We start from the raw sequence: 24,285 nt of genomic DNA on the forward strand, positions 1-24,285 counted from the left end.
ACTGGAAACAAAGCAGGGTTTGGGGTGGAAGCTGACAGCTCATGACCACTGTTCCCTCTAAGCTGTGCGCATGTGTGCGCACAAACAGATCCTAAACCCCACGCACATGGCGAAACACTGTGCGCACAAAAATTTGCAGAAGCACAACAATTTGTACAGAAGAAATTTTTTGTGCACACAGCCTGTCAAAATTTAGAGGGAACATTGCTCATGACGCCCCATGTAAGAACCTTGTGACCCCCTGAGGGGTCCTGACCCCCAGCTTGAGAACCCCTCCTTTACTTCTATAAATTATAGGGGTAACTTCAACCACATGGGGTCTCCCTATGAATCCAGCAAAGCCCTTCTGCAAGGGGGTGCAAGGTGCATTTCAGTCAGCTCAGGGACACTACAGACAACGATTTCTCTAGTGTCGGCATACCAAATTCGCTGGATATAGCCAGTCACAGACTGGCTGTATATTGGCCAGAAAAACGGATGCAAGTAGCCAGCTGGCGGAGTGTAACCTGCACCCCTGTGGCGCTGAGAGGGCAGGCTCCGCCGGTACGGCGCAGCCACGATGCACCAGGCCCTGGGTGGAATCTATCAACACAACCAGCTCGTCGGGGCCTACGCGATGCCAGTGGCTGGGCGAGGAGCAGAGCCGGGCTGGTCTACCGAGGCTCGGGGAGAGTTTGAAGGGGAGGCAGCATGCCGGGCAGGAGGGGGAGGGCTAGGCCCAGTAACGCACCCCTGGGCACTGCGGCGCCCATGGCCGTGACGACGCTCCGAGGGGTGAGATTCCCCCGGAGGTGGAGTCCCCGGCCGGCAGTCTGAGGTGGGGGATGTGGGAAGCTGGCCCCACCCGCTCACCCCTTACATCTCGCTCCGCCAGGTCCTGCTAGCACCTCCCCTCAGCGCCCGTTCCCCGCGCAATTCCCTCGTCCCACCGGCTCTCGGCCGGCAGCCTGACAGGGCTCTCGGCAATGGATTGGTGGGGTCTCGGACCGGGGCGCATGCGCACTGTGTAGTAAGCGGCCCCGCCGGTCACCCCGCGCTGTTCCGCCACCCCCAGCCATGGCGGACGAGGAGCTGGAGGCGCTCCGCAAGCAGCGGCTGACTGAGCTGCAGGCTAAGCATGGGGTAAGGGGCTGGCACCGCTCGTGGACACCGACCATGGACTAGTTCCCCCTCCGCCTTGACAGCCCCCACCGCTACCTCCTCAGCTTCCCCCCATCCGGTCCAGACAGCCCCATTCAGCCCCCCTCCCCGGGGACCCGACAGCCCCCACCGCTCCCTCCTCAGCCCGCCTACACCCCACAGTCCTGGCAACTCCTCTCAGCCCACCGCTCCTCAGGGCCCTGACAGTCTCCCTGCTCGGGCCCAAAAGCTCCCCCGACACCTCTCTCCGGTCCCCTCCGCTAGCCCCGACAGCCCCCCCTTCACTGGGGCCCATGCACCGCTCAGCCTCCCCAGGGCCCAGACTAGGGTGACTTGCTGCCCCCTATTTGAAAGGAGGTCCCTTGACCATTTTAAACATTAAATTGAATGTTATGATAATTGCATCGTGTACACGAGGGAAGTAGAAAAGTACACTTGGGAGAAAAACACTAGATAGGCTAAGGGAAATGGTGTTTCCCTAAAATGACCTTTAAAATAAAGCGACCATTATTTTCATCTGACAAAGGTGGTCCCCTTAGCCCACCCATACACCCTGGGCCCAGACCACTCCCTCCACACCTTATCTGCCTCCCCAGGGACGAGACAGCTTCTCCAGACACCTGATGCCCAGTCCTTGTAACCCAGATGGCCTTTTGCCAGCCTCCTCCTCTCCTTCTGGGCCCATGCGGCTCTCTGCCCTACCCCTCATCACTTCCAACAAACACCAGCAGCCCCCATTCCCCTATTCAGGCTCCAAGGACCTCGTCTGGGTAGTTTCCCCACCCTATTTCAACTCCTGTTCCCTTGGTCCTCCACCCAGTGCCCAAGCAGTATCTGTCTCTTCTTTCACAACCACTAGACATGTTGCACGGTTCCCTTGGTTTTCTGAAAGGCCAGTCAGTGTTTTTCAGAACTGACGTATTGAATGAATTAAAAGAGTAAACAGAAGCAAACCTGCATTGCTAGAAGGGTTTTAAGAAACTGTGGAGTTATAGAATAACTTATATATCATTGTCTTTGTGAAATACTTGGCAGGGGAATATAAATACCAAATTGGGTAATGGGATGGCCAAAGGAACTATTCATGTACAGTGTAACTAATGGAAATCTGCTTTGTACTTTAATCACATGTCTGATATGAAGTGTTTAGGGGTGGGACTCTTCTTCCCCTTCCATTAATCTGTGTTTAATAACTTTCTTCTAAGAAATTAATAGGCTGGGAAAAGAACTTGAAGAGATGTAACCTGTGAAATCACTTTCTTTGAATAAAACATTCTGTTAAAATAGAACAGGGCTACTCTATTGTGTACATAATTTTATTTTGAAAAATTGCAAACAAAATTGTTAAGTAGGAGAGAAGATAGACTTTTACAAATTGTTTAGAAAGCAACACTTTCAAAACCCTTTCTAGACTGGTTACCACTGTTGCTGCTGCTTGTAGTTTGTTCATAGGTTGGGAGTTTTGAAGATTTCAACTTTAATTGCAAGCCTAATTTAGGGAGTTTGATGTCTGTAGCTATGATCTACGGCAGGCTGTTGGAAAGCTCACCCTTCTGCCTTCAAAGATCACAAAGCTGGCCTTATGCCCCAAACCTGCAACTGCCTTTATCTGGGCGAATCCAGTTGCAGGATTAGGGTACAAGTTTGCTCCACCAGGACAAATAACCATGGATCACTCATCTGTTGGAGCAGGCACTTTACATTCTCAATGTCTAAACTATGGTAATTGTATTGTTGCAGGCTTGTCGGTCCCAGGATATTAGAATGACAAGGTGAGAGAGGTAATATTTTTTTATTGGACCAACTTCTGTTGGTGAGAGAGACAAGTTTTTGAGCTACACAGAGCTCTTTCTCAGGTCTGGAAAAGGTACTCAGAGTACCACAGGTCTGGGAAAGAGTTCTGTTTAGCTCAAAATACTTGTATCTCTCACCAACAGAATTTGGTCCAGTAATTTGGTCCTCGCCCACCTTGCCTCTCTTAACCATGGTCAGGCAGATAATTTCGCTTTAGCCGGCTTATTTTAAATTCCAGTGAAATACTAAGATCTGACATCCTGCACGGAGTGTTTTCTAAAGGGATTGCTAAAGTTTTTATAAAAAGAAAAGGAGTACTTGTGGCACCTTAGAGACTAACCAATTTATTTGAGCATAAGCTTGGTCTGTGTGTATAAAAACATCTTCTGTATTTTCCACAGTATGCATCCAATGAAGTGAACTGTAGCTCACGAAAGCTTATGCTCAAATAAATTGGTTAGTCTCTGAGGTGCCACAAGTACTCCTTTTCTTTTTGCAAATACAGACTAACACGGCTGTTACTCTGAAACCTAAAGTTTTTACGTAATTCTTGTCTTACAGGACCCTTCTGGTGATCCAACGCAACAAGAAACCAAACAGAGGTATGAATGTGAGCTGTTGATTTTAGGTAGCATATTCACAGTCAAATGGTTTTGAATTTCTATCAGTTCATGTTTTTAAACATTAATTGCAGTTCCTTGAAACACTAAACTGGGTTATTTTGTTATAGAACAGCCAGTAAATCAACTGCTAATAAGTCAAGGGGTTTTATCTTTGGCTCTTCACTTATGCAAAATTTGGGAGTTTTGCCACAGATGCTTGGAATTGGGCCCTAAATTATTTAGAACCTGTGCCTGTTAGTGGGAACTGGATCAAATCTCTAGTTTGATTTTGTCGGGCGTTGTGGCTTTTTGGGGTTTTTTGTTTTGTTTTTACAATCTCTAAAAACATTCTTTTCCTACACCTCAGATAAACATTAAATTTTCTTCATTTTTGTGTTAATCTGTCATACGTAGCATCTGTACCTTCTTGAATGATATGACGTTTAGTCCTTAAAAATAATTTGTTTTTTGTTTTGATAATACAAAGTATTCAGCAGACTTGGTCATCTTGCAAGATGCTATGTCTGATGCTTGAAACCATAGTTCTATTGTGTAACTGAATTTTCATTACAGGGAGGCAGAGATGAGAAATAGCATTTTAGCTCAAGTGCTCGATCAAGCAGCTCGTGCCAGATGTAAGCATCCATGTATTTTGCCATTAAATAAAAATTCTCATTTTTACTGTATTATGTCCCCCTAAATCAAGGCCTTAAATAGAATGCATAGGAGATAAATGCATTCTTTTATTTCATCTCTGATGATGGAAAAATAATAAGACTAATGCTGTGGATTTTCAAATCACTAATATTTTTTAAAAACTGATCATGAATACACACATGCTGAAAAGCAAATCCTCAGATGTGGTGGTTTATTCTAGTGGGAGCAGGAATTAGTGAATTTGTGCTTGTGAAAGGTGCCAAATTGATAGCCTGCTTAGTCTGAATTTCTCTGTTTATGGGGAGAGCATGTGAAAAGCAGAGCAAGCAGAAGTGCCAACATCCCTATGCGTCAGTGTATCTTAACCTTTATTTAGAGGGGCTCAGCTCTAGTAATGAGAGAATAAATCAGGGTCTCTGCCAAGACTGCATGCAAGGATGAGAGTTGTCATGAGGAGTTTTTGTGATACGGATGTTTGTTCATTAGTAAATTAAGGGTATGTCTACAATACAAACCTAAGTCGACCTATGTTAGCTTAATTTACAGCCACCGCAGTAATTACTGTGGTGGTGCATGTCCACACTACCCTCCATGGGTTGGTGGTGCGTCCTCACCAGGAGTGCTTCCACCAACCTAAGAGGGGGAGTGCAGAGAACTGAGAGCCCGGTATCTCAGCTTTGCTGGCAGCTCCCTGCCAGGAGCCTGGCTGCCCAACAGGCTCCTGGCAGGCTGCCCTCTCCCCCTTCTCCACTGGGGACAAGGCTGCCCGGATTCCAGCAGGTACCACTTGGGCTTCTCACCCTGGCTTCCACCTGGGAGCCGGGGAGCAGGTGGGCTATAGCTGCCTGACTTTCTTGCCATGAAATTGACAAGACAGCTGATGTAAGGGATGCAGTGTCTACACAAATACTGTCGCCCTAACTACACCAACATAAGCCTTACACCTCTCATGGAGGTGGACTTGTTATGTTGGTGTAGTAGGGCATTTACATTGGTGGGAGGAAGGCTGTAGAGTGTACACTGACAGAATTAGGTCAACATAAGCTGCTTTATGTCGACCTGTGTACTGTAGACTACCAACTTATTTGTATGCCAAAGACCATCTATATAAAGTGGTAACAAATTGGTCACAACTGATTTAATTTAGATTTGAACCAGTACCTAGGAGTGAAAGGCATTTTCGTCCATTGCCAATTTCCCATAACAAGATTTTAATTTGTATGTATTAAAAATGGAGGTGGTGCTTGGTAGAGGAATGTGGCCTTGTTATTGATCTGCAGCATTAAATTTAGTAGCAGGATGAAACACTGGTAAGTATGTAGGGTTGCCTTCTTGTAAATAGTAAGAGATTTGAACCCCTAACAAATTTTTAGAAGGAGCATAGTTGGAGAGTGTTGCAGTTTTGTATAAATTAAAACTATTCAATTCATGGTTCTTTCATACCCTAGCATGAATTTAGGACTAAATTGTACAGTACCTCATTCACTTCTGTTGTATTGTAGTTGGAGGTAAAATACAAAAATGAACAGTGCCTATTTTTGTTGCAGTAAGCAATTTAGCACTTGTGAAGCCAGAAAAGGCAAAAGCTGTAGAAAATTACCTTATACAGATGGCAAGATTTGGACAGCTAGGTGGGAAGGTAAGTTAAATTTTTTATGTTACTCTAACTCTTGTTTGTCTGGTCACTTTCAAACCAAGTGTTCCCAATGAAACAAATTGAGAAATTTAACACTGAAGTGTATAAAATTTTGTATTACATGTGACGGTGTGAGCTACAGCATGTATCTGAGTGATTCTCAAATCCTTAAACTGTGTGTGTGTATGTACATTTGTATGCAAACACTGTCCATACTTATTTAAAAACATTTATGATTTAGCTGTCTTTAACTGAAGTGCTTTTCTGGGGTGGAGAAGTGCAGTTTAATGCCCAGGAAGACAGTCAGCCTTGCAATTTAAAGCATTTGTTCTCCTTTGTGACATTGCCTCCACAGAGGCCACTGACTCAGCTGGGAATTCCAGAGTTGCAGGTACTGACAGCTAACCCACATTATACCAGCTTCCACAAAGACAGGGGCTACCTTAAGCTTCACCTCAAATGTGATAAAACTGTATTGCATTTTCATCTTAATCAATTTTGCTACCTGGGTGGCTTCCCAAAGTATCATAAGCATCCTGGGGAAGGGAAGTTTCTATACCCTGAATGTTAAGAGCTATTGGCTGTAAGTCTAAGTGAATAAGATCATGTAACTAGTCATTGAGAACTAGTGGACATTCTAGTGTCTCACCATCAGGGTTCACTCGTTTTGTTGGATGGTAGCCCCGTGAATCTACAGTGTGTTATCCAAAACATTTAGGGTTGGTACTTAGAATTCAATTCACAAATTACTGTTCTTTCAATAGTGCAGCAAGACCAAATGCTGATTTTTAGGAGGGCAGTGCTTCTCAGCCTGACTTCTGAGGGAAGCCTCTCCCCACTCCAGAAAGCAGCTTTAATTAAGGCTTCTGGAGGTAGATGGGAACTAAGGGACTACTAGAGGACACAGGACTTTTACACTCCCTGTAAATGAAACACAGGGCTTGAGGAAATTGCACTTAATCTATAACTGTCCAGGACCATGACTCCTGCAGCAGGGCTTTTTGAGGCAATAAAATCTGAAAACAAGTTACTGTGGATAAGTAGTCCTTAAAAATATCTGTCATTGGTACAGAAATGCTGCAAATTTCTGTGAGCCATATTGTAACTTGTTACAGGAATATCTTCTAGAGGCAGTAATATCGCATTGGTAATAGGGCTGTCAAGCGATTAAAAAAATTAATCATGATTTATTGCATGATTAACAACACTGTAAAACAATAATAGAATACCATTTATTTAAATATTTTTGGATGTTTTCTACATTTTCAAATATATTGATTTCGATTACAACACAGAATACAAAGTGTACAGTGCTCATTTTATATTTTTGATTACAAATATTTGCACTGTAAAAAACAAAAAAATAGTATTTTTCAATTCACCTAATACAAGTGCTGTAGTGCAATCTCTTTATCATGAAAGTTGAACTTACAAATGTAGAATTATATACAAATAAACTGCATTTAAAAATAATGTAAAATTTTATAGCCTACAAGTCCACTCAGTCCCACTTCTTGTTCAGCTAATCGCTCAGACAAACAAGTTTGTTTACATTTGCAGAAGATAATGCTGCCCGCTTCTTGTTTACAATGTCACCTGAAAGTGAGAACTGGCATTCACTAGGCATTGTTGTAGCCAACATCGCAAGATATTTACATGCTAGATGCGCTAAAGATTCATATGTCCCTTTACGCTTCAGTCACCGTTCCAGAGGACATGCGTCTATGCTGATGACAGGTTCTGCTTGGTAATTATCCAAACCAATGCAGACTGATGCATGTTCTTTTTCATCATCTGCCTCAGATGCCACCAGGAGAAGGTGGTTTGGGTTCTGTAGTTTCCGCATCAGTGTGTTGCTCTTTTAAGACTTCTGAAAGCATGCTCCACACCTCATCCCTCACAGATTTTGGAAGGCACTTCGGATTTTTAAACCTTGGGTTGAAATTTAGAAATTTCACATTGGTACCTTCTTTGCATTTTGTCAGATTTGCAGTGAAAGTGTCACAACCCAATGGCCCCCTTCTCTCAGGGAGTCCCCTGGGGAGGCAGATCAACACTGTATATTGCTAACACTGTTGCAAGCATGGCAAAGCATTTTGGGGAGGGTCAAAGGTGTGCGAGTGGGGAGTGGAAGTTTTCTTTACAGGGTGTGAGAGGCCGAGAAGAAGAGAGCAGAGAACGAGTTAATTCAACACTTCAGCTAGCTCAATTCAAAGATAAGACACTGGCCCCATCCAGCCCAAGGTCGCAGCTCACAGCTGACGTTTGGCTGCGAGCTGAGAAAGATGGGGGCTTGAAAGTTGACCGGGCAGCTGTCAGAGAGAAAATCCAACTGCACAGACATGCACCTGCAAGACAGCAAGGCCAGCAAAGAAGAAAACAAAGCCCAGGGCTGCAGTCTGAAAACACAGACGAGGCAACAAGAGGGGGAGCTGAGCCAGGTGTCCCTGAAGCCGGGGTGTTTTGGGAAAGGGAAGGAGACCACAGAAAGCTGGTTTGGATTGACCCAAAGAGCACCAGGAACAGAGGTCGTGGAATGGAATACCCCCAAAGGAGCCCAGGACTTAAACCCCTCCTGAGAGCTGGAGTAATTTGGAGATTTGCAGCGGACTTTGGATGACCTGGGTCCAGGACAAGAACTCTGTCCACCCACCCCACCCCCCTTCTTCTTACGTTACACCCAGCCCTGGCCAGCTTCGGGTAGTACGTGTGTGAGTATGAATGTGGGTTAGGGCTTGGGGCGCTAACGCTTTCTTTCTTCCTTCCTCTTTGTGACGTGGGGAGCACCCATCACTCTCCGCTGTTATTTTATTATTTATCAATAAAACTTAGACATTTGGTGTGTTAGGTCATCTCCTCCCTTAAAGATCCTGCGGCCTCAGCCTGATCAACTGACGCTTCAGGAAGATTTGTAACAGAAATCTGTCACAAAAGTGTTCTTAAAACAAACAACATGTGCTGGGTCATCATCCAAGACTGCTATAACATGAAATATATGTCAGAATGCTGGTAAAACAGAGCAGGAGACATATAATTCTCCCTTAAGGAGTTCAGTCAGTAATTTAATTAATTAATTTTTTACCTTGGAAGCATGTCCTCTGGAACAGTGCCGAAGCATGAAGAAGCATATGAATCTTTAGCGCATCTGGCATGTAAATATCTTGCAATGCCAGCTACAACAGTGCCATTTGAACGCCTGTTCTCACTGTCAGGTGACGTTGTAATTAAGAAGTGGGCAGCATTATCGCCCATAAATGTAAACAAACTTGTTTGTCTTAGCAATTGGCTGAACAAGAAGTAGGACTGAGTGGACTTGTTAGGCTTTAAAGTTTTACATTGTTATGTTTTTGAGTGCAGTTATGTAACAAAAAGAATCTACATTTATAAGTTCCACTTTCATGATAAAGAGATTGCACTACAGTACTTGTTTTAGGTGAATTGAAAAATACTATTTTGTTTATCACTTTTACAATGCAAATATTTGTAATAAAAATATAAAGTGAGCACTTTACACTTTGTATTCTGTGTTGTAATTGAAATCAATATATTTGAAAATGTAGAAAAACATCCCAAAATATTTAATAAATTTCAGTTGTATTCTATTGTTTAACAGTGTGACTAAAACTGCGATTAATCTCGATTAGTTTTTTTAATCATTAATTTTTTTGAGTTAATTGTGTGTGTTAGCTGTGATTAATTGACAGCCCTAATTGGTAATCAGTCTCTTTAGCATGTGAGCCACTAAACAGTATGTTACAGTCTCAATAGTCAATTGAACACCTCTGCAAGCACACAAATGGGGAAGGGGAAGCAAGAGAACAACTGTACTAGATTCAATTATTTGAGTCTAAGCCACTTCTCCAAATAGTTTGTGGCTTTTATTCTGCCTTTCTAGGTATCAGAACAAGGGTTGATAGAAATACTTGAAAAAGTGAGCCAGCAAACAGAAAAGAAAACAACAGTAAAGGTAAGGTTTTTTCCAAAGGCAGCGTAAACTTGATTCAAACCTCTTATCAGACAATGCAGAAAAATAAAAGACTAGGGCCAACAATAGTTGCTGCACATATTCAATGCTATGGATACACTATTTGTATGTTTAAGCTATATAACTGCTTAAAATATATTTAGATTCTTAATTTTACATTTTTGTTAGAAAATAGTGTGTGCATTTATTTACTAGATCATGATTTGTCAGGTTACATTTGGATGAAAACTGGAATTCAATCAGTTGCACAAAAAAACATTTTCAGATTTTTTTTGTTAAATAAAACTACCTTAAATGCACAGAATACATAAGTTTATTAAAACATGTTTTGCATTTAAAAGTGATTCTTTAAACAAAGGAAGTATCTGTAGTTTATAGCTGGCCAGCATGCCTTCAAGATTTTAGAACGGGTAGATCTTCTCATACCTCATTTTTATTCATAAATTGGAAAAGGAAAACTATCTTTCCTCCACTTTCGTCTCCTGATTGGTTTCTCAACTTTGCATTAGCTAGTCATTGGATTGAGTTAGTGGAATAAACTGAAAGAAAATATTCTCTCTGCACCTGCAGAAGAGGCTACTGCTTTTAAAAGCAGATTCTGGATTTCAAACTGTGGTTCCACGTGCTTAGCCAGTGACCAGTTCAGATGATTGACTTTCTTTAAATCTTTGGCAGCAAACATGTACTGCTTGAATTATTTTTGTAATGATTAATAGGTAAGTTTAGCCCTTAATGTAGGTTAATTTCAAATTTAATTTTACTAGAGTATTAAATTAAGTCTAATTTTGATTTATATCATAGAATTTTTTTTAATCACCCAGAATAGTACTAAAGTAACCAACAGAGTACTCAACTATGGAAGTAGCTTTTGACCACAGAAGGTGGACAGTATTTTAGTGCTATTTTTCCTATTGTCTTTGCCCTTGGTGATGTTCACTGTGAATCTGCATTACTTCTGCAGAAATAAGAGGTTCTGGAAAGTTGACAGGCTATTTAAACACTTAGATAAAGATTCCTTCTTCTAAATGTGTAGGGAGGCCAAAACTCAGCAGAACCATAATAATTCTATAAGATCGTATTTCTGAAGCCTGAATTCCCTGTATTGGGGACTGTAGCCCTGTACCTTGGAGCTGAGTTTCAGGGGGAAGGTTTGTGGGCTTGGTTTGTAGGGCCATAGGTCCACTGGTCACAAATGTTTTTACAGGGAGCAATGAGCTGTAGTGGCTACAATTCTATAAGTTATCCACTGCCCTTTCTTCATCTTGCCATGCTGGGGAGGGAAGGATTCTAGATTCCATCCACACAGCACCCATGTGGACTACTAACTTGGATGAGCATTGAGAACTTTGCCCTTAGTGATTAACTTGAGTCTTCAATCTTTGAAGCTGGAAGGAGTTGCTGTAAACTGAATTTACTGTGTTTGTTTCTAGTTCAACAGAAGAAAAGTACTGGATTCTGATGAAGAGGATGATGATGATTAAATGCTACTTGTAAGATTGCTTCACGGCCTGGAAAAAGGCAAAGAAAACATATGGTATAGGCAAATTGAAAGTTCTGACAAAACATTTATGTGTATTTGCTTTCTGCATTCTGTTTTTGATAAAGGTCAATAAATAAACGAACTCATGTTCTGTAAAACAAAATTTGAGAAGGGTTTTTATAGCTTAACTTTTTGTAGTAGTAGAGGCTTGCGTGGTATGGATTTTCTCACCACTTTCTTAGCATGAACTTTCCTTTGTCCCACTCAGCCTGTAAGCTATGCTATCATCACCTGCCACTCCATAAATTATTGCTACCATAAGAGAGGTCTTGGGAGGGCAGTAAAAGTGTCTTACGTTGCAAACAGCGGTGGGAACTGCAAGAATGTCAACTCTCTCAATGTCACAACAGTTGATATCCTCTAGTTATCCAATACCTCACTGGTTCTCAAACTGGTGGAACCTTTTGTTGGAGTCTGCAGAATAGAACAGCTGATGAACCAGTTGGTGAGAAGAGAGGTGGTTCTTTGAGAGGACATCTTACCATGTAGTCTGCTGGATTAAATTGTACATAGCATGTAGTTTGATTGAACCAGTTCCTTCTGGAAACTGTCAAGTTGTCTCTCACTGGTGAGATGTCTCTGCAGAATGAGGTTAAAAAGTTGAGTAGAGTGGATATTCAGTTGTGGTTAAAACTTAATTGGATAACTAATGTAATAAACTGTATTCAGGTAGTTGGTAACACATGTTCTTCATTCTCCCATTTATTAAATGGTTGGAGTTTATTTTTGTCAAAAAAGGAAAGGCAACTGCTCTAAATTCCATGTGACTTGCATGCATAAAGTAAAACAGACCCTGTGTTGTCATCTTATTTGAATATAGTTTGAAAATTTGTGGTACAAATACTGTTACATCTTGTGTGATAAGATGGAAGTGAAAAGGGGAGAGAGATTTCACTACCAGAGAAGAACTGTTTTCTGCTGTCATTTAAGAGCAACAGTGTACACCATTCCAGCTGTAATGGTTTGGAACTGATTAAAATTTTGTTTAAAAAAGTATGAGCAGTAGTGACTGTTTTTTTCCATCTGTGTGAATATTGTAAAAACTTTGATTAGTACAGCTAGTGTTTGTCAATTTTGTATCTTTAACTTGCAGTCTACATTACCAACTTCCTTATTTAAAATGGCACTTAATTGTAGGCTATAGTTCTTAGCTTCTACAAAGGTGATACCTCTATGCAACTCTTCATGTTAAAATTAAATGTTTGGGTTATTATTAGTGCAGTGAGAAGTTAATAGAAAAGCCTGTTTTGTTAAAAAAAAATTTTGACTCCTTTCAGAGAGTAAACTGGCTTTTGCAGTAACGATGTCTACTTTTTCATTGTAAATAAGTCAAAGACGTGAAAACCCAGTACAATTTGAATCTCATATGATATCAGGGCTTTAGCCTGCAGTTGTGGGGTATACTGGTAAACTGTTAAAAGTGTTCTTTAAGTCTGCTCCCCATCTTTCTCAACATTAACCATCTCATTATTAAAGAAGGATCTTCCTTTTAGATAGGTTTAAGATGCTACTGAATTTACTTAAATTTAGTTTAAGCCATTTCCTTGCATCTCAGAAGAGTGAAACTGCTTAGTATGGTGAGACCTTGTTAGATGTTTGGCTACATGTGTGTTTTCTCTGTGTGCTGTCCCAGCTCTGCGCAGACAGTTGGCACAGCAGATCTCGATCGCACTGCCCAATAACCACAGATCCGTTCATAGCGAAGGAACTCACTCAGGTTTATTGTCACTGAAGCACGGTCCTAATGTCCTGCCTCAAAGGTTACGGGTACACTAACAAATATATGGCTGTTGCAATGGACTAGCTCAGTTAATGGCAGGACTTTCCATTATCCCCATAGCCAGCCAAAGACATTCCCTCAGACTTCATTTTATACATCAGTACAAACAAGTTACATATTGCTCCTCTAATGTGATTTGTTACTGCCCCCTGACATGGGTTGTTACCATCCATTACCTTGTACATGTTGATTTGATCAAAACATCTCTATCCATCATCCTGACCTTATCTTTAGGAGGGCTCAGTGTGCTCCTGTTATCTTTGCAGGGAGGTGTTTGTATCATACTTGGTATGAGGTGTTCTGGTACCATCCTTCTGGAATGTTTGCATGTGTGTTCTTGTGCCTAGCACTGCTTTAGGAATATTTATTTCTGCAATATCAGTCCTGTTCTTGCCAGATTCTGTGAGCAGGCCCTGCCTTTTGCTCACAACTTAACTTTGCTTCATAGCAGCAAAGATTTGAATCATTTTGGGACTGAAGCAGTCATATTTCTCATACTGGGTTATAAATTAAGAGTGAGAGGTATCTGTTTCACACTTATCAAAGAGGAGAGTTATTATAGTGCAGACCTGTTCATTTCAACTGAAAAAATAGGTGGGTTTTATATATATAAAAAAAAAAATACAGTGCCCTAAATGTCCTAGAACCTGCTTACTTGAAGAACTGCCCCTTCTCTGTGCCATGTGTGATCATAGTAACAGCAATGACCATCTTCAATATGAAGGAACTGCTGAGGTGATGACTTTAGAATTCACACATGCTGTTTCAGAGCAAGAGGAACTTGATCACATGCAGACCATACTGCAAATACATTGTTTTGAAGAGGTATTTGGGGAAGAGCTGTGGTGGGGAAGTCTTGGTTTGCTCGGTGTGATTTGCTGTATGTATTGCACTATATTAATGGATGGATGACCTAGAATTTAGCATAGGTGTCGTCTTGGTATTTAAAAAACTACACCCCAACCAATCAGTGGTTAGGCAGTTCTAGTCAAACATCAAAAACTTTGCTCAATGTGCCACGTCATTTTAGTGCCTCCCTGTTTTGATAACTGAAGCACTCTAGCAGTTTTGAACCATCCATCCATGTTACCCATGCTCAGGACTACTTACTATTGGAAGTATCTGAGATACTTTCACTTCTACAGGGGAGAGTTAAGATTACTGAAACTTTTGAGAAGGGAGGCAATCACAATAATAACCCAACAGACAAGGCTGAAAATGAAAAGTTAGACAGTGATTGGGAAATAGCTCAGACTCAGGCCAAATAAAAAAAAAATTAATGCTGATGCTTATTACAAATACTATTATGGGAGCTGTTTTATTAGTTGCATAGAAATAGATTTGAAGTATGAAGTATTTTGCAGTAAGTATTGTACCGTTTTGATATTTTTGTTAGGAATTGCATCTAGTTTGCTACTAGCAAAATTTAAAAAGTTGTAACTAGTTAATTTCAGATCCACTTACATTTATCTTTAGTTTTTCCCCAAAAGGAGTAAAAGAGCAGTATTAGAGGTGTATTTTCCAAAGGAGAGGTTACTGAATAAACAACATGACAAATCTTGTTGCCAAGGCTAGTCCGCATAATAGATTTATAATAAATACCTAATGAAATAGGGTATTTCATGAAGCACTTGCATGAGAGGAAAGTGATCAGGAACAGCCAGCATGGATTCACCAAGGGAAGGTCATGCCTGACTAATCTAATCGCCTTTTATGATGAGATTACTGGTTCTGTGGATGAAGGGAAAGCAGTGGATGTATTGTTTCTTGACTTTAGCAAAGCTTTTGACACGGTCTCCCACAGTATTCTTGTCAGCAAGTTAAGGAAGTATGGGCTGGAAGAATGCACTATAAGGTGGGTAGAAAGCTGGCTAGATTGTCGGGCTCAACGGGTAGTTATCAATGGCTCCATGTCTAGTTGGCAGCTGGTATCAAGTGGAGTGCCCCAAGGGTCGGTCCTGGGGCCGGTTTTGTTCAATATCTTCATAAATGATCTGGAGGATGGTGTGGATTGCACTCTCAGCAAATTTGCGGATGATACTAAACTGGGAGGAGTGGTAGATACGCTGGAGGGGAGGGATAGGATACAGAAGGACCTAGACAAATTGGAGGATTGGGCCAAAAGAAATCTGATGAGGTTCAATAAGGATAAGTGCAGGGTCCTGCACTTAGGACGGAAGAACCCAATGCACAGCTACAGACTAGGGACCGAATGGCTAGGCAGCAGTTCTGCGGAAAAGGACCTAGGGGTGACAGTGGACGAGAAGCTGGATATGAGTCAGCAGTGTGCCCTTGTTGCCAAGAAGGCCAATGGCATTTTGGGATGTATAAGTAGGGGCATAGCGAGCAGATCGAGGGACGTGATCGTTCCCCTCTATTCGACATTGGTGAGGCCTCATCTGGAGTACTGTGTCCAGTTTTGGGCCCCACACTTCAAGAAGGATGTGGATAAATTGGAGAGAGTCCAGCGAAGGGCAACAAAAATGATTAGGGGTCTGGAACACATGAGTTATGAGGAGAGGCTGAGGGAGCTGGGATTGTTTAGCCTGCAGAAGAGAAGAATGAGGGGGGATTTGATAGCTGCTTTCAACTACCTGAAAGGGGGTTCCAAAGAGGATGGCTCTAGACTGTTCTCAATGGTAGCAGATGACAGAACGAGGAGTAATGGTCTCAAGCTGCAGTGGGGGAGGTTTAGATTGGATATTAGGAAAAACTTTTTCACTAAGAGGGTGGTGAAACACTGGAATGCGTTACCTAGGGAGGTGGTAGAATCTCCTTCCTTAGAGGTTTTTAAGGTCAGGCTTGACAAAGCCCTGGCTGGGATGATTTAACTGGGAATTGATCCTGCTTCGAGCAGGGGGTTGGACTAGATGACCTTCTGGGGTCCCTTCCAACCCTGATATTCTATGATTCTATGAAATATACTTGGACTGTTTGAATATGCTGCATTATAAAATACCCATATTTTAATCTTAAATTTACAAATGATACCTTGCAGCATCTTCCAGCTAAACATGTCCAGGCACTCTATAGAAAATAAATTTGGCCACGAAACAACCCTATGTAAAATTAACCCAATTTTACAAAGAGTAACAATAAAGAATTTGCCATAGGTCACATTTAAAGTCTGTTTTGAGGACGAAAAGCACAATCCATGTCTCCTGCTGTAATTTAAGCATAAGATCATCCTTTTTCTCAAGTTGTTTATAACTAGAATGTATCGTATGGGGAAGAGAGGGAAGGACATACATAGAAGTCATCTAGAAAGAGGAAATATCCTGTTTAAATCCAACTGCTTCTGTAACTTTTTCCCTTTTATATGCAGGCCTTTATATGACGTTAAAGAATAAAGCTCAAGGGGGGAAAAGCATGTTCATTTGTTCAGTGTGGGGAAGGGGAAGCCATCCAAACTTAATGTAACTATTCCAAAAGATCAATTAAACTATCTTTAGGCTTAAAGTAAAATAGTCAAACATTAAGTTACAACAACAAAAGTGAGACGAAAGTGCTAAAGGGGGTCAGTTTTTAAATGAGTAGTCAAAATTAAGAACAGTTTCAAGAATCATTACTTTTACTATTTTTCTTTTCCAACATTTGGCACAACTCCAAGGCAAGTTAGAATATTAAATGAACTCAAATTATTTAGAAAAATATACATGCAACCTTCAGCTGAGTGTTTTTTCAGTGGTGTGTACAGGCTGCACCTTGTACCTCTCTCATTAAAAATCTATTTGAAAACAATCACATGGGAAGTCCTCCAATTTCCCAGTGCCCTAAGCATGTTATCAATACCACTATACAAAATCAAAATGGTCTATATTACTATTTTATAAAAGAAACAATGTTAATTGGATGTGACCAGTGTAAACCAAAACTATCAAGAACCTGAATTGTGCTATTGAAGTCTTTTTCTGATTAATTCACACTTCAAAAAAAAAATTTAAACTGAAAACATGTTAAGAAACAAGTTCCACATCTAAGCTTCCATCTAGTTATTTATGAGCATCCTTTAAAATGATCACCTTTAAAAAGAGGATAACATGCAGCCAGTTTCTGCAAACTCTTACTTTTCCTACCAGATCACTTACCTAGTAGCTGTAGACTTCTGCCCATGTGCAGAGGTGTGAATGTGTGTGGTTTTGTCTGATTTGTTCCGGGGGAAAAGCCAACTGTGTGTGTGTTAAGCATGCTCGTTTCTGCACAGAAATGAATATTTTAATTGGGATCTGAACATTCTTCAGTCCAAAGCTGTTCTGTGTCGAGAGCATTTTACTTTATTCCATCCCCAGTATACATGATCCTACAGAGTCTATGCAGGTAAATGTCCCACTGAAATCAGTGGGCACTTTGTCTGTATAGGGACTGCAGGATACTGCCGTTCATCTCATTTAAAGGTCTTTACATCATGTTGTAGATTTTAAGGATTGTTTGCATAGCTAGTTGCAACATAGAAATTACACTAATTTCTAAAATGGTATTAAATAAACACTATAGTGGTTCATGGCATTATAATAAAAATAGAGAATTTTGAATTCCTTCTGGCAATAAATATAATGTAACCAATTTAGGGACAAAAACTGAAAAGAAAAAATTAAATGCCTTTTAAAAAACAGAAGTGGGTAGCTAGAAAGTACCATATAGCCTTTTTCTCCTCTACTGTATAAGTAATTCCTTAATAAGTGCTTTGATAGTGGAATGGGAAACAGTCACTTCTTTCTGTCTAAATACTTGGACATTTCAATATGTCTCAGTTTCCTGAAATCAGTCACAAATTGGCTGGGGAGGGGTCTCCACAATAGTCTTCAAAAGTGCAAGCCATACGGGAACATTCTGCCTCTGCTAAAGATTCATCTTTATGATCTATTTTTGAAAGCACAGTTTCTAAGTTTCATTTAATTCTTTAATGCCCAGCAGGAGGATCTTGAAACTGGCACCACCTGCTTCTTTAGTTTTTGGCAGCAAATTTACACTGTCTTGTTAGTGTTTTGATAGCAAGTCACCAGAACAGTCTTTTGACAGTGAAATACTTGGATCTCTTGTGTTGGATAAATCACTGTCATTACTGACGTTCTCTGCTGAAAGTGCCACACTAACTGTATGTCTTCGGTGCATTAGTTTACTTCGAAGAGGAGCATCTATCACATCATCCTGTTTCACAGATTCACCACTGCTTTCTGCATCAATAATCTTAACTTTGCTCTGGTCCAACATCTGGTCAATAGGTTTTAACTTGGTCTTATCAAAGCTCTTAATAGCTAACTGTGGGAAGAAAGAAATGGTACATGTTAAAGGCACTGTATATTTCTCTGGCTATAAAAAGTCAAAAGACTACATTTTAAATATAAGCCTACAAATTCATTCCAAGGTCTACTTTTATTATACAGTATTATCAAAAAGTACTTAGGGCATATAGTCAAGGATTAAAAGTGCTTTACGAAGAAGCATAATCATTCTCCCCATTTTACATATGGAGAAACAAGTACAGAGATGTTAAGTAATTTGTCTAGGCTATACAAAGTCACCAGTAGAGCTGGGAATAAAACTCAAGCGGTCTCATTTTCAGTGCTCTGTCCACAGCACCTTTCTAAATCAAGGACCTAAGCAACCACCATTTCTACCCTCCAAGACAATTGAGATCACCCAAATTGTCACTGGTCTCAGTTGAGACTTCAGGGTGTAACAGGGTCCTTGTCTGCCAAGGTGTCTCTCTAGCTCTCAAGGCCTCGCCCTTTTATTCACTGCATCTTTAACTATTTTAATTTCCCCTTTTCACACCTACTCCTTCCCATCTTGATTATTTTTTGCTTGGCAAAGGGGTGGTTCTCCCGGAACACTGGATACTTTACAGAAGTTAAAGTAACTAAAAATAAAATCCAGGTATATTAATGATAGATGTCTATAAATAAGAATAACTAAAAATAATCCTTATTACCAAAAGCTTTTCCTGAAACAAGATCTTCCAAAAATTTCAAAATGGGCATCTCCAAAATACAAACTACTGTAATAATTCAGAACTCAAAGCTTTAGTAAAATCAGTGCTTAACAGCCACACATGGCAGAAGTGATGTATATCATTTTTACACATCAACTTTTTGGAAACCACCATCTTGGTATGACCTACTGCCTGATCCACAACCAAAAATCTGAAATCCCACTGTTAACTAAACCGTTCATGTATTATGGTTAGTATTGGTTAGAAGTAATAACGTATTGAGCATCTTCATTTGAAGATCTTGAAGTGCTTTACAAAGCCTCATAACTTTATGAAGCAGAAAAGCATTCTTCCATTTTACAGGTGGGGAATCAGAGGCAGACTGATTAAGTGACTTGCCCAAAGTCACAAAAGAAATCTAGTAGAGCTGGGAATGGAATTCAGGAGTTCCAACACCCAGTTTGCTGCCTTAATTACTTGCAAAGAATCCCTCCCTAACAATGGGCACATTAGCTTATAATGTAAGAGCCATCTTGAATCTCAACACCAAGGTCTCCACCTCAATGGTCCCTTCTAGGATTCTTGCTCATCCTACTTAAAAAAACCCAATAATATCAACTTAATCTCCGCTTGACTACAGCTCTTTTCTCATATGCTCTGGCTCTCTAAGGTTTGATACATATATCCCAGATTGCTCTGGCCAGGACACAGACAACACACAGATGGAGCCTGCAATGAGTGACTAAACAGAAGAGATGTAAGGATTGACATGAGGACTCCGTAAGTGTAGAAGCAAATAAAATTGCTATACAAAGAACTCAAGCAAACATTTTCTCCTACCTGATGCAATAATTCGTCATCAAAATTAGGGACACTTTTATCTCTTGTTATTGTTCTCCGTAAATATTTTGATCTAAAAATATATTTTGAAAGGATTAGAACTAACTACAAAGCAAAATGCCTTTAGTTTCAGTCTTTCTGCAACATAATCTTGTGGATTCATCAGCCACAAGATGGCAACATTTCAATAACATACAAAGATCTGGTACCTGAATTGTGTGTTCATATTAAAAACAAAAACAGAAAAAAATCTATGAGTATTTTCTGTGGATAAACAACTATTGAGCATAGAATATAGTTTGGATTTTACTACAGACCACCTAACCAGGAAGACGAGGATGAAGATTTTTTTAAACAGCTAACAAAATCATCCAAAGCACAGAACTTGGTGCTGATGGGGGACTTCAATTACCCAAACATCTGGTGGGAAAATAACACAGCACGGCACAGATTAGAAACAATTTTTTATTTCAGAAGGTGCAGACAGCTACTAGGGGAGAGGCTGTTCTAGATTCGATTTTGACAAATAGGGAGGAATTGGTTGAGAATTTGAAAGTGGAAGGCAGCATGGGTGAAAGTGGTCATGAAATGATGGAGTTTATGATTCTAAGAAATGGTAGGAGGGAGAACAGCAAAATAAGGACAGTGGAGTTCAAGAAGGCAGACTTCAGCAAACTCAGTGAGTTGGTAGGTAAGATCCCATGATCTTCATGATATTTGAATGTCTGTTGGTGCGTGTGATGGGAAGCAAGTCTAAGGGGAAAAACAATAGAAGACAGTTGGCAGTTTTTCAAAGAGACTTTATTAAGGGCACAAGAGCCAACTATCCCACTGTATAGGAAAGATAGGAGGGATGGCAAGAGACCACCATGGCTTAACCAGGAGATCCTCAAAGATCTAAAAATCAAAAAAGAGTCCAACAAAAAGTGGAAACTAGGTCAAATTACAAAGGATTATATAAACAAACAAAACAAGTATATAGTACAAAATTAGAAAGGCCAAGGCACAAAATGAGATCAAACTAGCTAGAGACATAAAGGGTAATAAAAAAACATTCTACAAATACATTAGAAGCAAGAGGAAGACTCAGCGTAGGCCCATTACTCAATGACGGGGGAAATGACAGAGGTGCTTAATGACTTCTTTGTTTCAGATTTCATCAAGAAGGCTGGTGGTGACTGGAAGTATAATGTAGTGAATGCCAGTGAAAATGAGGTAGGATCAGAAGAGGCTAAAATAGAGGAAGAAGAAGTTTAAAATTATTTGGACAAATTAGACAAATTAGATGTCTTCAAGTCAGCAGGGCCTGATGAAATACATCCCAGAATACTCAAGGAGCTGACAGAGGAAATATCTGAGCCATTAGCGATTAATTTTGAAAAGTCATAGAAGATGGGAGAGATTCCAGAAGACTGGAAAAGGGCAAATATAGTGCCAATCTTTAAAAAGGGAAATAAGGACAACCCAGGGAATTACAGACCAGTCAGCTTAACTTCTGTACCCAGAAAGATAATGGAGCAAATTATTAAGCAATCAGTTTGCAAATACCTAGAAGACAATAAGTCAGCATCAATTCGTCAAAAACAAATCACATCAAACCAACCTGATAGCTTTCTTTGACAGGGTAACAAGCTTTGTGGATGGGGGGCGGGAAGTGGTAGATGGGGTATAGCTTGACTTTGGTAAAACTTCTGCTACTATCTCACATGACCTTCTCATAAACAAACTAGGGAAATGCAACCTAGATGAAGCTACTATAAGGTGGGTGCAAAACTGGTTGGAAAGCTGTTCCCAGAGAGGAGTTATCAGTGGATCACAATCATGCTGGAAGGGCATAATAGGTGGGGTCCTGCAGGGATCAATTCTGAATCCAGTTCTGTTCAATATCTTCATCAATGATTTAGATAATGGCATACGGAGTACACTTATAAAGTTTGCGGACGATTCCAAGCTGAGAGGGGTTACAAGTGCTTTGGAGGATAGGATTATCATTCAAAATGGTCTGAAGTGAATAGGATGAAATTAAGGACAAATAAGGACAAATGCAAAGTACTCCATTTAGGAAGGAACAATTAGTTGCACACATACAAAATGGGAAATTACTTCTGAAGAAGGAGTACTGCAGAAAGGGATCTGGGGGTCATAGTGGACCATACCTAAATATGAGTCAACAATGTAACGCTGTTGCAAAAAAAGTGAACATGATTCTGGGATGTATTAGCAGGAGTGTTGTAAGCAAGACACAAGAAGTAATTCTTCCGCTCTACTCCGTGCTGATTAGGCCTCAACTGGAGTACCAGTTCTGGGCACCACATTTCAGAAAGGATGTGGACAAATTGGAGAAAGTCCAGAGAAGAGCATCAAAAATTATTAAAGGTCTAGAAAACATGACCTATGAGGCAAGATTAAAAAAACTGGGTTTGTTTAGTCTGGAGAAGAGAAGACTGAGAGGGGACATAAGAACAGTTTTCAAGTATGTAAAAGGTGGTTACAAGAAGGAGAAAGAAAAAATGCTTTTCTTTACCTCTGAGGATAAGACAAGAAGCAATGGGCTTAAATTGCAGCAAGGGAGGTTTAGGTTGGACATTAGGAAAAACTTCTTAACTGTCATGGTTAAGCACTAGAATAAATTGCCTAGGGAAGTTGTGGAGTCTCCATCATTGGAGATTTTTAAGAGCAGGTTAAACAAACACCTGTCAGGGACGGTCTAGATAATACTTAGTCCTGCCACGAGTGCAGGGGACAGGACTAGATGACTCTCGAGGTCCCTTCCAGTCCTATGATTCTATGTATAAGAGCTTAAATACAAGTATCTGCAATTATTAAAAAAGTCATCATCATCATAGTTTTCAAATATCTCAGTGAAGCAGTGCTTGGAGGATATTTTCAAAGCAGTCTAGATGATTTTGCCACACATTAAAATTAATGAGAAATGTGTAGTAAAATCCCTTAGACTGCTTTGAAAACACCAGCCAAAGCTTATCAGGAGTGTGATATATGCTTGGCCCATTTTCTTCTTTATTTAAAAAGTTATGTTTCTTACTTGTTGGGAAATGACGTCAGTGGTATTTCAAGGAGGTTTCTATGCTTACTTGTTAAACCTGTTGATTGATTGGACCAGCTGAAGTCGTCTGCTGATGGGATCATCTGCTGTCTCGGGTAGCTTAACATTTACTACAGGTTAAAAAAAACAGGAGGGGAGGATGGAGATGGGATGTGAGAAATTAAATTTCAATCATATTTTAGAATCAAGTTAGAACAGTTTTGAATAGAAAAGTGATATCTGCTGAACTTAATTTTTAAAATCACATTAAAAACTATAATAGAAGTCATCTGAACCAGTCACATTTTCTTCTTATTGGACGTTTTAAGCCATTTGAAGTTGCAAAAAGAAAGAAACAGCCCTGATCAGATGAGCATGACTGTCCCAGCTTCACAAAGGCATTTTGTTAAACTATGTAAAAATAGTTCTCAAGTTCAGGGACTTCAGTTCAAATGTTTCCAAGTCAGAATCAGTTGATGAATCACCACCACATAACTCCAGTGTTATTCAGATTTATTATGTCATGGCTATCTTACTGTTCTATAAAACTGCCACCATCATTCCTGAAAGTAGCATTTCTGCCTCTCGCATCAGGATACTTCTCTAATTCTCTTGTTAAACTACAAAACTTTTATCATCTTTCTTAAGAAAAATTATATCAGAAAATGGCAATAATCATTTGTAAAAGCTCACCTAAATTTGCAGGTTGGCCAAAGTTTTTAAAGCAGTGACTCAACTTCATTTAATTATCAACATCATCATTCACAACACTAAGACCTACTGCCTGATCCACAACCAAAATCTGACAGGTTTCAGAGTAACAGCCGTGTTAGTCTGTCTTTGCAAAAAGAAAAGGAGTACTTGTGGCACCTTAGAGACTAACCAATTTATTCGAGCATGAGCTTTCGTGAACTACAGCTCACTTCATCGGATGCATACCGTGGAAACTGCAGTAGACATTATATACACACAGAGACCATGAAACAATACCCCCTCCCACCCCACTGTCCTGCTGGTAATAGCTTATCTAAAGCTTATCCAAAATCTGAAATACCTCTGTTAACTAAAGCCTTGATGTATTATGGTTAAACTGATCACATGTTAAGGGCCCAGAGGCTGCTCTTAGTATCACATTCTAGCTTCAAAAACCTGCTGTGGAGGTTGTGACCACTGCTACAGCAACAAACTTCCCAAGAGAGGCAGGCATGGGCATTGTGTACCGTGGATTCTAATTAGCTCCCAACATTAATTTAAACTACTCCTGAAACTCTGATTTTTTAAAAATATATTTCTCATGAAAAGATGCGATTAGTCCTGTAGCAGAAAAAGCATTATA

General features: G+C 40.3%; 2 protein-coding genes across 11 annotated transcripts in view; one reads left to right on the forward strand and one right to left on the reverse strand.

Annotated features, from left to right (window-relative positions):
• The first annotated feature begins 964 nt into the window (after positions 1–964).
• On the forward strand, positions 965–12,350 carry PDCD5 (programmed cell death 5). Of its 2 annotated transcripts, XM_048816709.1 has the most exons (6): positions 966–1,122; positions 3,496–3,536; positions 4,110–4,171; positions 5,741–5,832; positions 9,725–9,796; positions 11,245–12,350. In XM_048816709.1, the coding sequence occupies exons 1-6, from the start codon at positions 1,057–1,059 to the stop codon at positions 11,293–11,295; spliced, it is 384 nt and encodes a 127-aa protein (XP_048672666.1). In that variant the 5' UTR covers positions 966–1,056; the 3' UTR covers positions 11,296–12,350. The 2 variants fall into 2 exon arrangements, with proteins under 2 accessions (XP_048672667.1, XP_048672666.1); XM_048816710.1 differs by lacking the exon at positions 9,725–9,796 and having other exon boundaries at positions 965–1,122.
• Positions 12,351–16,687: 4,337 nt separating this feature from the next.
• ANKRD27 (ankyrin repeat domain 27) overlaps positions 16,688–24,285 on the reverse strand; it is a 74,411-nt gene continuing 66,813 nt past the window's right edge. For 8 of the 9 annotated variants that reach the window (XM_048870714.2, XM_048870710.2, XM_048870713.2 and 5 more), the window contains 3 exons: positions 22,999–23,080; positions 19,907–19,979; positions 16,688–18,393 (listed from right to left, as the gene is read on the reverse strand). In XM_048870714.2, the coding sequence (XP_048726671.2) occupies positions 18,112–18,393; positions 19,907–19,979; positions 22,999–23,080 (437 nt within the window). In that variant the 3' untranslated portion in view covers positions 16,688–18,111. Of the gene's footprint in view, positions 18,394–19,906; positions 19,980–22,949; positions 23,081–24,285 lie in introns of those variants that run through there. The other variant, XM_075118406.1, reaches the window with a different exon arrangement.

The sequence above is a fragment of the Caretta caretta genome, chromosome 12 (genome assembly GCF_965140235.1).
Source record: "Caretta caretta isolate rCarCar2 chromosome 12, rCarCar1.hap1, whole genome shotgun sequence".
NCBI classification, from domain to species: Eukaryota; Metazoa; Chordata; order Testudines; family Cheloniidae; genus Caretta; species Caretta caretta.

What these genes read in the sequence shown, in the direction of transcription:
- PDCD5 (XM_048816709.1), top strand. Translation starts at nt 1,057, where the DNA reads ATGGCGGACGAGGAGCTGGAGGCGCTCCGCAAGCAGCGGCTGACTGAG. An exon ending in AGCTGCAGGCTAAGCATGGG is followed by an intron (nt 1,123 to 3,495) that starts GTAAGGGGCTGG and finishes CTTGTCTTACAG; the next exon opens with GACCCTTCTGGTGATCCAAC. An exon ending in AAAAGAAAACAACAGTAAAG is followed by an intron (nt 9,797 to 11,244) that starts GTAAGGTTTTTT and finishes GTTTGTTTCTAG; the next exon opens with TTCAACAGAAGAAAAGTACT.